The sequence below is a fragment of the Candoia aspera genome, chromosome 1 (genome assembly GCF_035149785.1).
Source record: "Candoia aspera isolate rCanAsp1 chromosome 1, rCanAsp1.hap2, whole genome shotgun sequence".
Classification (NCBI taxonomy): Eukaryota; Metazoa; Chordata; class Lepidosauria; order Squamata; family Boidae; genus Candoia; species Candoia aspera.
The window spans coordinates 289,878,025-289,894,528 of record NC_086153.1 but is presented as its reverse complement, the minus strand read 5'-3'; the positions used below and the strand labels follow the sequence as shown (position 1 = coordinate 289,894,528).

General features: G+C 36.2%; 1 protein-coding gene across 1 annotated transcript in view; it reads right to left on the bottom strand.

The window, feature by feature from the left end:
- Positions 1 to 2,546: 2,546 nt before the first annotated feature.
- SCFD1 (sec1 family domain containing 1) overlaps positions 2,547 to 16,504 on the bottom strand; it is a 54,646-nt gene continuing 40,688 nt past the window's right edge. Inside the window, exons 16-25 of the mRNA XM_063290009.1 lie at positions 15,912 to 15,982; positions 13,113 to 13,192; positions 11,241 to 11,303; positions 10,245 to 10,320; positions 8,808 to 8,861; positions 7,733 to 7,785; positions 6,580 to 6,613; positions 5,439 to 5,504; positions 3,859 to 3,927; positions 2,547 to 2,754 (exon numbers count right to left, since the gene is read on the bottom strand). Of these exons, the coding sequence (XP_063146079.1) occupies positions 2,731 to 2,754; positions 3,859 to 3,927; positions 5,439 to 5,504; positions 6,580 to 6,613; positions 7,733 to 7,785; positions 8,808 to 8,861; positions 10,245 to 10,320; positions 11,241 to 11,303; positions 13,113 to 13,192; positions 15,912 to 15,982 (590 nt within the window). The 3' untranslated portion in view covers positions 2,547 to 2,730. The remainder of the gene's footprint in view (positions 2,755 to 3,858; positions 3,928 to 5,438; positions 5,505 to 6,579; positions 6,614 to 7,732; positions 7,786 to 8,807; positions 8,862 to 10,244; positions 10,321 to 11,240; positions 11,304 to 13,112; positions 13,193 to 15,911; positions 15,983 to 16,504) is intronic.

Below are 16,504 nucleotides of genomic sequence, written 5' to 3'. Positions count from 1 at the left end.
GAGGGCATTTGTCAACTATTAGCAGGATAATTGGGTTGATCTGCTACCTTTTGCTGAGGTGGCTTATAACAACGCCGTCCATCAGAGCACAGGGCACACCCCTTTCCATATTGTTTTTGGATGGGATTTTGTTCCCATTCCTGAGTTGCCTCAACCCCCCGCGCAGCCCTGCGCTGCTTCTGATTGGGCTGCTCAACTGGCTGATTCGTGGCCAGTGATTCAGCAGGCGTTGGCTGATGCCCAATCTGCCTATAAACTGCACGCCGATAAGCGACGAGCCCTTCAACCTGCTTTTAAAGTTGGTGATAAGGTCTACCTTTCCACCAAGTTCATTAAATCCCCTCAGCCCTCAAAGAAGTTGGCTCCTAAGTTTGTTGGTCCTTTTCCCATTGTGGGAGTTGTGAAGCCTGTCACATTTAAACTGGATTTGCCACACAATCTGAAACATTTACATCTTTTTCACTGCAGTTTGCTCAAGCCTGTCAACCACTCCCACCATTGGCATCCGCAACCCCCACCTCCTGCTCCGATCATGATTGACGGACAGCAACATTTTGAGGTAAAGGAGGTCGATTCTCGCCGACTTTGTGGCACCCTGCAGTACCTCATTCGGTGGAAACACTTTCCCCACCCTGAGTGGGTGTCTGCCCATGATGTTCACTCTCCTGTTTTAGTTAGACGCTTTCATCTAGCTTATCCTGAAACCTGCTCCTTATTGTTTTTGGGGGGGCGGTATGTCACGTTCACCATTCCAATGTTACCATTACATCGTAACATTTCGCATGTCATTTGGCTGATGCGTGTTTCGCCTGGGAGGGGAGGAGAATTCCATCTCGTGGGATTGTTATATGTTAGCAGCTGGATTGGAATGTGTTTGGGTTATCTCGTGTGTTCAAGGTTCCTTTCCCAGGACATCAGCAGAAACGGTTACCAGCACCTGGGGGGGGGGGGGGGTTTTGCAACGGCAGGGTGAGGGGAGGGATTACGTTTGAGCCGAGGGTTTTTAGTTTGTATTTGGCGCACTTTTGCTCATTCTCAGCTTTCTCTGTATTTGCATACTCTTCTTTAATAAATCAGATATCATTAAGTTCCTGCTTGTGAGTCTGAGTCTATTAGGGTAGGCAATCCTTACAGCTGTAGTTTTTGGTGCTCTTGCAGTTCTTGACAGCTGGTTTTGCTCACCATTCACATTTTCCCATGGATGCCCTTACAAGTGCACAGACTTTAGAAGTGTATGTTCATACACCGTGTGTATCCTTTCCTGTGTGCTCTACAGTGAACCTAGCACTATGTGGCTTGACTCTATGATCCAGATATTAGACAAATGCATACTTACCATATCTTTGCTGCACTTTGGAGCACGTATTACACAATCTCAGTCTGCTTTGGCTTTATTGAACAACTATTAACTCCTTGTGCTACATGGTTTTAAAGTTTATTTCTGGCTTTTTATTGCAATGCTTAATTTGAAAAGCATGAAAAATAATAAGTTTTAAAAATAAAATTATTGGGAAAATAAAATTATTGGCCAAATGGAAATCACAAGAAACCTGCTGCCCTCGCCTACTCTCCTACCTTCCCTCTCTTGCCCTCTTAGCCTGGAGACAAAATTGGCTGAAATGGCACTATAGAAAAGGACTTTGTTTCCCTGCAGCACAAGTTTGCCAGATTCCTATGTTATGTGCTGGAAGAAGGGCAAGCTAACTCTGATACATGGAGAGCACTGTATCTTCCTAATCATCACCTTGCAACTCAAAGAGAAATAATGAAGTGTATGACTAGATGAGAGAAGTGGCTGTAAGGACTGGTGGACAGGACCCAACCCCTTGGTCATGAGTTCATTACTTCAAGATTAAATGAATGAATGCAATCCAAAAGAATTGAAATATTATGTTACCATGGACAATTTCTACTTGGAGACAGTTTTTGAAGGGCAGACCATTTATATAATATGCACCCCAACATGATTAGCTGTGCTGCTAATCATTAGGCATACAATTTCCTGCATTGCAAGATCAAAAGAAAAGATGACAACATAGATAAATTTGTATTATATAATATTGATAGCTAGTCAGATCAGTCACAATCTCATTCAGTTAAGAAGTCTATTTGCCAGTTCCACAACAGTGAGATAAAATGACCTGCCAATATCAAAAGCTTGTGAGAATATAAGTGGAATATGAACCAAAAAACACTTTGAATATAACAAGTGAAAAGTGAATAAAGTTGGGTGGCCTCTAAACTGCATAAACAAACAAAGAAATAAAATCTTTGCCCCAATTACTGGATCCCTTTAGCTAGTAGAAACTTGGCTAAGATAAAATTATTTGTGGGTGTATGTGCTCTCTGTTAATGTAAATAAGTTAAATTAAATATATATATTTAAATATATTTAGTGCATTTATGCACAAGTCTAAAGTCAGAAAGGCTCTATAGTAGTTTAGAGAAAAAATAATCACATCCTCAGGATATCAAGTTACATTCCAAATGCAACAGCATACAAATGAACATAAGAAACAGACATGAACTATTACAGCAAGCACAACTCTAGTTTTGTAATTTATTTGAAGTATATGTTTTGCACATGGAATGCATTATATATAAGTACAGAGTATTATTTCATAAAAATTATGAATAAATGAGTTGAAATGTAAGTATATGCACAGGTGAAGATGTTATCGGCTACCATGATCTCTTCTTCGAACTTTGTCAAAATGCTATTTTTCTGTCCTATTTCTGTCCAAGTTGGGAAAGCTAAATATAAAAATATAAGAATAATATTAGTTTGCTGATTATTTTCTAATGTACATTTGACTACACCCCAGTGATTGATTATTACCAAAAAGGAACACACAGAAACTATTAAAATTTAAGACAACTGATTTTCTCAAGCAGTAAATATCCTTCTCCATGGGAGAAAAGAGCATGAGGAAAGATACTGACACAAAACTTAACAGCTTCCACTTTATCCATTTACTCAGTGTGCACCTAGGGAGCAAAATCTGTTCTACAGTTTCCTGCAGTAGTCCAATCTGACAATTTCTATTTCTTCCACCTGGTCAAACTACCTGGGACACACCTTCCATTTCCTGGACTAACCAGGCATACTGCATTCATGGCATACCCCCTGTGATAAATAGGATTCTGTCAAATCCTATGGGATGCCTCTTTACATATACGTAAAACCACACAGAAAAGGACCTACCCCCCCAACAATTAAATAGAATATGTAAGAATTATACCACATATTCATGTGTTTGCAAAATAATTATTGAATCTACATATAAACGAATCACTGTGCTATGATACTACTGTACACAGATTTAATGTACATCAGAAATAATAGGTTCAAAATATTAAGCAAGTTGAGCAGCTCAGCATTCTGGGCAACAGGAAAAGAAATTATTCTACTGCTGCTACTAATTTATATGTACTACCGGTGATGGTAAGGTCACTTTGACAACTTCATCAGAATTAGATTTAGATATACTAAGATGTTCCACTTTGTCAAGGGCCTTCCCTATTGCACTGAATGCTGTAATGAAAGCAAACAGAAGCAGTATGAGTGAAAGGAAGCCTCAGAGACTTCTGTGCTGAATGACCAGTTTCCTGAATAGAAACTGACAAGGGATTAATTACACATTTAAACACAGTGACACATTGGCCTATATAAAACAGGAACACACCTCCTGTCTCCTTTATATCTGTCAATACTGATCCCCTTGTCAAGTCAATCTTGAATCTTTTAGGAGTGAGGCTAAGATAAAACATATTAAATGCTAGAATACATTGACTAACATGTTTCGCATGACTGCATACCAATGTATTTTAAAATTATGTTCTAATTTAAATCCTTACCTGTTTTAAAAATTGTGCGGCATTAAAGAGTTCACTGCAGCCATATAAGACACGTTTACCTTGTTTGCCCTATGAAAAACATATATTTTCATTAAGATATTGTTAATTGTTTTAAACTCAGAGAGCATGATATACACTATCAATTCAGCAACTTCGGCAAACATGCCATTGGAGAACTGCAGTGTAGAATCAACAGGTCCAGCTTATTGTCAGCAAAATTTAGATACAATCTGTAATCTCACCTGTTTCAGACACAACAAGCAGTAAGGCAGTGTGGGGGGTGAGTTAATGTGCCTATGTAAGAGAAATATGTCTACTCTTTATACAGCATACAGCTCATCACATTATCCACAGTACTGTTGGATAACATATGGATTTCACAAAATTAATGTAAAGCAGAAACAAATGAACACACATACACACACACTTTATAATTCATTGAGCACCTGCGTAAGTGAAGAGGAAAGTTCTAGCAGTGAGAAATAAGTTTTCAGAGGGAAAATAACTAACAGTGGAATGCTTTGGGAATCAGTTTTTGAGCCAATTGCATTTAAGTTTTAATTACAGTTCAATTAAATACTATACAATTCAATGCTACAATTACAGAGGGGCTGAGTACAGATAAAAATAAATTATTTGAACTTTAGGAACAGGAATTAAAAAATGAACACTAATATAATACAACAAAGTGTTTGGCTGTACGTGTTTTGAAAACACCTCCCCTGTACCTGTGGGTTGCCGTATTGGTTTATATTATCAATAGAATTATTGATATTGCATCAATACGATACAATTATTATATATATTATTAAATTATAAGGTGGTTATTACCAACAGTATAACGATAAAAAATACCTTGAACATTAAATTATCTTTAAGTAATGATGAAATCAAACGCAGAACATCAGTTCTGATCATCCATGAAGTATAGAAAGGGGAAAGAAGAACTGAAGTAATTACAAAAAAGCAGAGGTGTCATAAATGTTAAATGCCTGGCTATTTTAGAATAAATAGAGTTTCAATGATATGCAGTATTCTGCAAATTTATAAGGGAAAATAAATGTTAGGCCTAGTATGGAAATATTAAGGAGGCTTGAGGGTAAAAAAACTTGCCATATGTAAAAACAATTTCCTAATTAAATTTATTTTAACTTCACTTGCTTAATATGATCTTATCCTTCAGAAACAGCGAGGGTGGATAAAACAATCAATGATATTTCTATGGGCAGATTTTATTTGCCTATTTGCAGATTACTACTTAATACAGGAAAATATATCAAGTATATTCCAGACCATAGCAAGCCGATAAATGAATGTTTTGATGGAAAAGTTAAAGGATGAGATTAGAAGTCTGAAAACTGTATAACTACTGTACACCATTATTTCTATCTGCATGTATCAATGTGCACATTTAAAATTTTTGTTCAGTTCAATAAAGGGAAAAGCTTTGTACATATTTTTTACATCTTCAGTTGAAAAAAATGGGGCTTCACAGAGCCTACCTACTACTGGAGGCAATGTGTCAAGAAAAAGAAAAACAGATGTAATCATGAGCAACTATTTGGAGAAAAGGCACATACCTTTATGTAATCAACAAGGTTTTGGTATTCAATGTAATTGCCACCTCCAACTACGAATACAATCGCCTAAGATTCAAAGGAAAAAAACCCACTTTCTATAGGTATTAGTACACACAGAGTTTAGAACATATGTAAGATGCAAAATAGTTTATTCTAAACTAATGGAAGAAAGGTTTTTGATACTTGGATAAATTCCAGGCTATTAGAGAACACAAGATTATTTGTTTGGCAGTAACGTTAAGGTAGTTTTTTGTAATGGTACGTGGGGATGACCTTGGGAGACAGGAGGGAGAGCCGCAGAGGGGACAACAAGCATGTAAAAGATGTCTCAGCCCACAGAAGGGGGGATGGCATGGGAAACATTTCAATTTCAGAAGGGTCCCTCCTTAGTTTTCTGGAGAGTAAAAGGAAAGGAGGAAAGAAAGACTCTGTTAATGTAACCTTACAAATAAAGATATAGCTACTACTCCTGGGTGTGCTTCTTGTCTGGAATACCTGACAGGGCTAATACTTTTGGGAGATATCTTTTAACTATATCTCAAAAGTTTTCTGCCAACATTAATTATTACAATGTACTTCATTGAGATACAAAACTCCTTGATGAATAGCAGACAATGAAAAAAATGTTTTGGTATTTTTGGCTTCCTATCTTCAACCTCTGGTAACTTCGTGATTAATATTATCTACACATGGGCATTATATTAGAACTGAGTTGAAGTTAGGAGAAATGTATAAACTTGCAGTTTGAATATTTTAAGGGGTCACCTACTTGTCTGGAAAGTAATGGTGAAAACTTTGGTAGTTATTATTTATATTACTCATTAGGCATATTTGTTCAGAATCACATTTCTGAAGAATAAGTGAGTCTTAAGTAAATAAATTTAAGAACAGGGTGTTATGTTAAGACTTTGTCATGAAGTCCTTACGTTTTATCAAAGGGTATTGAAAAGGGTTAAGGCATACTTATTCAACTCTTTGAAGTTGAAAGGTTTACACATTCTTAGGTATCTAAGAAAACTGTAATCAAATTAATTATTTCAAATAATGGGGTCTGATTTTCTCTTAAAAATAACTATCATTTATTATATTTAAAAGCAATTTTTTGTCACCGATCATGTGAAAACGTATGAGCAAGTCTTACCTCCTGAAATGGATTTTTGTTTCTTGGAACTGAACTGTGATTTAAAACCAAATTAAATAAAGCATTTATAAACAACAACAGAAAAAACATAAATCACATCAAGCATACAAAGTCCATGTGACCCAAGACTCCTCCCTTGGTGCCCTTCAAGGCTATCTGCCCAACTTAAAAAAAAAATCATTGTAATAATTAAATAAATAAGTAGGAAGCTGAAATTCTGCAAAGCAAACTACCAGCATTCAGTGTCATGTGAACATCACACTGCAACGTCAGAGAACATCCTAGGAGTTAGTTTGTCTTTTGGTAAATGTGAATTTGCTGACCAGGCATGTCTTAACATGCACACAGCATTCCAAATGTGCTCGCCACCCAAGTATGTACGTTATTTACCCGTTTTACCAGGTAAATTCTGTATCTATCTGTACACGTTCATCTTCTTTCTGTTTCTTCCTTTACGTCCCTTTCTAAACATATACTAAGTTTAAATTAACTGCTCTTGGTCAAGTTCTCAAATATTAAAACTACGTAATTTTTAAAATTACTTTTTTTGGGGGGGTTGCCTTTGTGTCCAATTTCTCCTGGTCACTGCCTCAACAAGTCCATGCAGGTTTCTTGGCAGTATTTTTGGATGTGGTTTGCCACGGCTTCTCCCTATGGCTGAGCGAGAATGACTGACCCAAGGTCACCCAGCTGGCTTCATGCATGTGGCAGAACTAGATCTCTCACGGCCTTCTGGTTTCTAGCCTAGTGCCTTTACTGCTACACCAAACTGGCTCTCAAATTACTTGAGATAAAATTACTTTTCATATTAGAACACCATAAGGTGGTTGAACTAACGCACCACTTCACCTGTTTTATACTCTGATGCCCTGGAATCTACATGTAAAAACTGCATAAGCTAATTAGTAGGACCCAGAATTATCATAGTACATTCAGTAGCCAATTATTTTCGATATTTAGCACTGTTCAACAAGGGCAGCAACAAAAAGAACAAATAAGTAAACTAGGTAAAATATACCTAAAGAACTGACATTCAAATATTTAAACTGTGAAAGGGAACATCACATCTTTATGTTATTACATATTTTTTACACTAATTAGTGCCTGCACATTACCATTTTTCAAACTGCAAATAATTTAATAGCAAACTCACCTGTCACTACCTCGCAACATTTTAGGGTCAAAATACCTATAGTCATCTGTCTCCTATTAAAAGAGAAAATTGGTTGGAACACATTTTCATTATCTTATTTTCATTTCCCAAAATATTTACATTTCACTGAAATACTTTGGAAATATTTATTCAGTCAAAGAACTAAAATATCTATTCTACCTGCCACTGAAGGTGAGACATGACATTTCTAGTTGCTAAATCTTTCAGAGTATACTATTCATATATTTATTTGAAGGAATATAAAAACAAAAATGGTCTTAGTTTTAAAGCTTCACATTACTGGGCTCTGCCCAAAATATATTTTGTAGTCATAATCTATTCCATTTGAAGAACATATTCATAGCTAATGCTCAAATGATACAGCAATCAAAATCTTTCTTATTTCATTTGGTGTTTAAAACAAAATGAAGCTTGTTTATAAGATGTAAGATACTGTATTACTATATTAGGACACTTTTAAATTTAACATTGTTATGTGGAAAATATTTCCCTTTTTTAAAAATATCAGTTCAATATTATCACTGACAAATACAATCAGTTTTTCTGCTTCTTTTCTTAGTATATTATAAAGCAAGATAAAAAAGAAATAGATCCATTTTGTCTGTGGCCTTTTAAGAATAAAAAATTAATTTTACTGCATTCCATATTTTTTAAAAAATATTTATCATGTGCATAAAAAGCTAAACGATCTTTTCGGGATTCATCTTTGATTTCAAATCCTCTATCAAATGCATGTGGGCATTACTAAACATTATGAACCCCTATTTGGTATCTAAATAATTCAACCATCTTGGATGGATATTGGTATTTTTAAAGTCCGAACACGTAAACCAAGAAGGGAATTCAAATTGTTTTGGAGAGCAATGGATTGCTGAAGGTTACCAATTATTTATCATTTTGCATCTGTTACTCTGTGACAGTCTGAAGTGGTTCATATAGGAACTTCCATAATTTTTTTTCTATTGTATTACATGGATAGTATTTGAAAAAGCACCATAATTTTGTGGAATATTTCAGTTCAATCTATTGTTATTTGTTCATTACTTATACTTACAGGATTTGACTTCATCTCCATAAGGTTATCTAAAATGCGGGTAGCTGGAAGATTCTATAGAAAAGATACCTCAATTTAAGTGAATTGAAAAAGCTGTAGTTTAGAACAGAAATACATACTCAGATCATTGTTCAGCTCTATAATCATTACATAATTGTTCCTGAATCATTACATGTGGTTTGGATGCAATTCCCTCATGCTTGCTCCCGAGGAAAGAGGCGGGAGAGCATTTGACCACTTCAGACATTGTGATGGAACAAATATAAAAGATAATAGAGATGTACTCTTATGTACAGTATACTGTAAAAAGGACATTGCTTTTTAAAATTATACCTAGTGGATAATATTGAAATTAAGAATTGTATGAAATTATGCAACATCTTGGGTTACTAATGAAGCAGAATATGAGAGATATAGGACAAATAAAAGGAAGTACTTTTTTATAGAGTGCATAATTCAAGTATGCTATTTACCACCAAAATAGCCACAAATTTCTAATCTTTCTTTATGGATACAGCCATCTGTGCTTCAACAAATGCAGCTTCAGGTAGTCCAAACTTCATGATTGCTGCTTTAGCCTCTTGTGCAGTCACTGGTGCTCATGAAACCAAAGCGTATCCTGTAATCTATAGAAACTATTTGCTGTTCCATAGATAAAATATGTATAATCTTTAAGTGATATTCTGCTTCTAATTCGAAGATAGGATAACACTCCTTTGCTTCTCTTTTTCCCCACATCTTGTTGTAAAATATGACCATGCATTAGCTTTAATGAAGAAAATTTCTGGAATGATGCGAAATCTGCCCTGTTACTCTGCTTTGATATTCTGCATGCTTTCAGAGCAGCAGCAAAATGAAAAAGTGGAAATCATGAGTTACATAATTTGGATAACATTTCTTGATGGAAAAATTATTTCCCTTTTTATTTTCTTATTAACATAATTACAACCTGCCTATTTTAATCAAGTCTCCCAGGCATTTTGTGATAATACAAAAATATATTTTAAGAAACTCTTTTACATATTAGTAGCAATATCAACTGGAGAAGCAGAAATATGAAAAAAGAGAAAATCAGGGCAATCCAAAAGTGGAACTGCCTGCTTGAATGAAGAAGCAGCAAACCAAACTTCTCTAGAAAAACTAGTTGGAGTTTCTGAAAGCATGCAATGAATCTATCATACATTAACATCCATATTATGTCGGAAAGCCAGGGAAAGCCACGCAAAGCATAGAGCTGAGATGGAACCTTTTTGGCACAGTGGTAGTTCAGTTCAGTTCCGTTCTCATCGCTTTGTTAAGCAAGCTAGGAAGCACAGACCAACTGGGTCACATGCAAATTATGAAATGCTGAAGTGGTTATTCCTCAGTCTGAGAAGATTGCAGTCTTAGGTATAAGCTTCTTCAAAAATAATGAATATGCTTAACGTAAAAACACACCTGCTGCTTTAGTACCAAATTTTTGACTCCTTCCATCACAAACTGGGATCCAGTATTCATAACACGTGAGAAAAGGCTGAAACAAAATGCACACCATAAAGATTTTGTGTCCACATATTTATGTAACAAACCTTGAGCACTGAATCTGCATGTCAAAATATAAAGAATTCTTGTCTATACATTGCTTTCAATGTGTTATTTTTTGATTGATTTGACAATATTTGTAAACTACCCCAGTCAACTAAGACTCTGGACAGTTAACAGATAAGAATAAAACAATAGGTCAGTAACAAAATAATGAAAAATAGTAGCATCAATGCATATCCAAGGTGAACACCCATCATCAATTTGGGGCAAAGGCACAGTGAAAAAAGACCTCTTTTCACCAAGTTACAAAATTCTCATAGGGAAGGGACCAAACATACTTCAGAGGAAAGAGTGTTTCAAAACAAAGGGCTGCTACAGAGAAGCTGTGTTGGATAGCTCACCCCCAAGAACATACCAGAGGGGGTTCTCAGCAGACCCTCTTAAGACGTTTAGATTGGATGGGCTAATTTAATGTTGGCAAGGTGGTATCTAATATATCCCAGTGCTATACCATGTAGGAGTTTATAGGAGGCAACCAGCTCTTTGAATTGGGCCTGGAAACCTATTGGTAACCAGTGCAGTGACTCTAGGTTTTATTTTGCAGTGAAAGGACTGTCCTGCTGGGAACCTGGCTGTGCATTCTAGACCATTTGCAGCACCCACATTGTCTCCAAAGGCAGCCCCATGTAGAATGTGTTGCAGCAGTCCATTTGTGTGGCCATCATGTTAATAGTTTATAAAAAATTATCATAATGTTCTATTAACCAAGCATGTACATAATCGGAATATCAGTCAGCTTCCTTTTATTGTTTTATTGCATTTTCTTCCTATTTCACCTGTGTAGAGAACTTTTTAGATTGAAACCACAGCACAGGATGCCAATAGCGACAAAATATATTTGGAACTCACCCCAATGACTTTGCTGCACTATTTCCATACATAGCTGGACCTGAAGCCATCTTGGCAAAAGCTCTGTAAAATGTAAAAAAATAATATTTATATACTTAATTCATTTTCAGAGATAAAACAGCAAATTATCTCATACCATGAATAAATCGCTCAGTAACAAAACACTTCCTAGTCATTTGAGGATGAAAATTGCTTTTTTTTAACATACAGGACAATACTACCATCAATTAATAATCACACAGACATACTATAAAACTATAGTATATATTATTGAAATAATAAAGGGAGAGTTATGTTCTAAGTTTATTTGTATAAGTAACTCTAATTTCTATAGAGAGGTGCCAAATGGCATAGGCAGAACATCTTTGCCACATTTGAGACAATATTTAGCAATGAGGTTAGAGGTGAAAGATTAAAGAGGTAAAAGAATAGCAGAACACTGTTCTTGTTAAGTAATAATACATTGGGCAGATGAGTTTATTACACAGAACAGAGTTTCCCTGTTCCAGGTAAAGATAAAGGTAAAGGTAAAGGTTTCCCTTGACGTAAAGTCCAGTCGTGTCCGACTCTAGGGGGCGGTGCTCATCTCCGTTTCTAAGCCTTGGAACCGGCGTTGTCCGTAAGGACCCGTCCGTGGTCATGTGGCCAGCATGACGACACGGAATGCCGTTACCTTCCCGCCGAAGCGGTACCTATTGATCTACTCACATTTGCATGTTTTCGAACTGCTAGGTGAGCAGGAGCTGGGACTAGCAACGGGAGCTCACCCCGCTGCGCGGTTTCGAATCGCCGACCTTCCGATCAGCAGCTCAGCGGTTTAACCCGCAGCGCCACCGCGTCCCTACAGGTAAAGATAATGGCAGTCAAAAATACCATCTTTCATCTTTGGTCACATATGACTACGCATTCAATCTGGAGATCACTTGTTAGATCATGGATATATCATTACAGATTTGAAAAAGCCTATTATGATCTTATTTGTGTTTGGGTGAAAATAAGTTCTAATAATTTAGTCATCCAGATCCACACATGCCCCAATAAATGAAGTAGAAACTTCATCCGAAGACAATGAAGGCAAATTTTATTGGCAGTCTGTTGGATGTGAAGGGTGGTGGTGGTAGTGGCTAGCAAGACCCCTGAATATTTAGTAGATACAGTGGTAGATGCTATTGATAAGGAGAGAAATACAAATTGTGATAGAATGTAGGTAGCTGTGGATGAGAAGTACTTACGTTTGTTCAAGAAAGTGTATTACTATTGTTTGTATCTTTCCATGTATAACCACTTGCCCCCCAATATGTTGTTCCACAGAATTGGGGAACACTTTAAACTAGCATGCAACATGATACAGGGAGGAAGGGAAGAACTCTAGCAAGGATAAGAAGTAAAATTTCCCAAATCTTGCAAAAATGAACACAGTTTTAGATCCCAGCCATTTTAAAAACAGTGTGAATGAAGAATTAAAACCATTCATTCATTATACTCTCAGGTTAAGTCTTTTCCTAACAGCTGACAGCAATTAGTGCTCTATTTTATTTTTGATGAACGCATGGCGGTAAATCCACAGATGGCTGTTCTAACAACGATGATGCCAGAATGAAATGTATGTTGTGACATCAAGATGCAAGCTCTGCCCTTGGACTTGTGCTGTGATGTTGCATGAAAGTACAAGAGTGGCAGAGTTTGCATCTGAATATTGCAACCCATGTTTCATCACTTGACCACTCTGTTTTCTCTCCCACAGATACCTTTGAGTAAAACCACCTCTCCTTACAGTACTGGATGGGTTCTGGGTTCAGTCTGAAGCAAAATTCTGCTCTACATTTTAGCAGTATACTACTTTATTATATTAGGGAAGCAAAATTTACTTACTTCCATTGTTTAATGTAGTTTAAAGGGTTAAGGTTACATCCAGCATCTGTCAGTGCTTTTTTGTACTGTTCCAAATCTGCCTGGAATGAAATGGAGATTTGAAATTTGTGACATTTGTATGATAGAAAATAAGCTAATATTCATATTCTAAATAAATATAAACCTAAAACTGATCTACTATACCTAAAGGCAAATGTATTAACCCCCCAACTACTGCTATGAAACTGCTAATCAAGAAAATAAGATCACTGCAGCAAATAATTAAAAGCAGTCAATTTTGTTTCTTTTTGAAGAAGAGTCTGAGAAATCAAAAGGAAGCACTCCTATAAAATGAAATTATTTTATTAAGCATTTTAGTATGAGTGATGGTTCATGACCATCATCATATCAGACTGGTTGCCATGCTGGCTGGGTGTGAAGAAAGTTATAGTCCAAAATATAAGGAGGACATCAGATTGACTATAACATAGATCAACTTTCCCAAGTTCAAATTTTAAGGATTAAGATACATGTACATTTACAGATAAATTATTTGTACCGTTCTCCTTAAATTGCATATCTATTTATAAAACTCCTACATTTGCTTTTATTTATTTATTTAGGGCAGAAAAAAAAATGTTGGAAAAAGCTGCCTGCAAGTAAAAACTAGAGCACGTTGAGGGAAAAGCTAGACCAACGTATTGCTCTTCTTTGAAAAACTGCTTTTTAAACACAGAACAGAATTCAACCCTGGATCACCACACTTATGGCCTGAAATTGCGCATTTTAAAGATTTCAATACACAATTTCTCTACGTGTGAAAATCAGCTCTCAAGAAAAATGAAAAGATTTCATATACAGACCAGGATGCAAAGCCTTCTTGAACATGCAGAATTGCGAAGACCAACAATGGTAATGGATCTGGACTACAGCATCCAGATTTTTGATTCCAATAGGCCAGAGGAATGAATATTAGTCATTTTTCTTTTATAAAGATGTTTATTCATTTTACATACAGGAAGTCCTCCTCCTTCACATTGGGGCTGAAGTAGAGAGAGATGGCAGCTCCAAGAGATGAGGACCCCATCATTTGGCATAACTTATTTTCATTTTTTAAAAATTCTATTTGCAACACTGTAATTAGGTTTTTGCCGTATGTCTAGGAGAATATTGGCAAAAATAGTGGGAAATCCTTTTCTTATTAAAAAAAATCACTAAGGAATGGAATGGAAACTATTACACTATACACAATCCCTAAAAACAGGATTGATATATTAAAGAGAGCTACTGGACTGCCATTTAATTTTTGAAGGAATCATGTTCTAGGAAATGAAAGGTTACATCAGGAAAAACTAAGTGGGTGAGTGCTCCTAGTTGGTTATTTTAGGATTACTCATAGAATGTTATGTATTAAAAATACAGGTTCAGTGTAAGTTCAGGCAAAACTGCGATGATGCTGAATGAGTGGTACTTTTGACTGGTCCTCATACTTATGATGGTCGCAGCTTCCCTGCAGGCACATGATTGTCATTTGTGACCTTCTTTGCCAGATTCCTCCAAGCAAAGTCAATGGGGAAGCTGGCAGGAGGTCGCAAGTGGTGACTACATGACATCCGCACTAGATGACCTGCGGTGATTCACTTAACAACAGCAATCAAAGGGCCAGAATTTCCACTGACAAACAGCACAGTCATGTGACATTGTGCTTTACGGCTGCATCATTTAGTGATGGAAATTCCAGTCTCAATTACCGTTGTTAAATGAGGACTACCTGTCCTAACAGTCAGGAATCATGCTGAGACGAGGGGTAGGTCTCTAGTGTTTATTACTGCTACATAAGACAGAATCCTAACAAACTGAAGAAGCATGGGAAAACACAGGCAGATAAACCCCAAAAGTTAAGGCGGGTCTGATCTGTGTCTTTTTGAATGGCTGCTTAATTCCTCAGCACTACGCATGTGTTTTCACCCCTGGATAGAGGCACCCTCCTGCTCGCCATCAGTACTCATGACACTACCTGTCATATTTTCTGACTTTGTAGTCTATAAATACTATTCTTTGCATTTCCTGGTTACTGAACTTCAATTTTGTATCAAGCAAGTAGTATTTACACTGATTTAGGTACCTAACATTTGAAGACCTGAAAAGCCAGGTTAGGGACAGATTGTCATGGAGAAAACCAATCTATGTAGTTGCTAAGAGTCGACAATGACTTGATCAATCAATCATCTTTAATAAAGCATCTTTAATAAATCAGAATTTTTAGAATTAATAACTCAAACGTGATTATAATGTAAATTATAAACTAAACAATAATAAGCTCTGTTAAGCTCAATGGGATTTATGTTTTATTAAAGATGCTTAGGAAAGCTAACTTTTGTAGTTAACCTGTACAGCTTTTTTGCTGGTATAAAAACTGTTCCTTTGTTCCCTGACATCCACAGGTATTTCTGATCTTTTAAACATGATCACATAATAAATACTAAAATAGTTCACATATTGCTAAATCATGGCTCGGCCTGTTTGGTTATGGCTTAGCACATTATGTGAATTCAAACATAATGGTTAAATAGGGCTAAAGCTAGACCCATATTTTTACTCAATAAATAAAAAAAGTTTAATGCAACATAAATGATCCATTATGTCTGCCTGGATCTATGTGTCTTTATATTGTTCATGGATTTGAAACAAAGTGTCTAGAGTGCAAAAGGAACTCTATGATTTAACATTATTGACAAAAACTAAACTATAAACTCACCTATGTTACTGACAAAAATTAAATTAGGAATCAAACTATGTAGTTGTTTGTTTTAAACATACCTCAGAAGGCAACTGTACAGAACTTATGAAATAGATAAGAAAGAGTCGCATCTTGTCTTCTGCAGTTCCCGCTGGGCAGAGAAAAGGTTTACTTAAAAAAAATAATCTTCTTAACACTATCATAAAATACATTTCACTAAAAATCAACATAATAAAAGTTTACCAGTTAACCTTTGGCATTTACATCAGTAGGAAAAGTGCTGTCAAATCAGCAGCCACCAATGTACAACAAGAATCAGTCTGGTGACTACTAATTCAGCATCTGCTCACCTTGAACCAGCTCCATCTGTGATTCTCCTGAAATACTTGCTTCAGAGTGGAGGTAACCCTATCCCTCAATTTGCATAAATGCTGCATGATGGAGCGTGTGTGTGTGTGTGTGTGTGTGTGTGTGTGTGTGGAGCGACACCAATTGAGAAAAGCCCATTCATATAGCAAAATGGGTAGTAAGAAAAGCAATGGGAAAAAACATTTGGGGATAGGGGATATGCAATGGCATGGCTATTAGACATCACTTATCTCTATTCAGAATATAACTGGCTGTACTTTTGAATGTGGAGGATTTTGACATTTGATATGGGACTGCTGAGGCA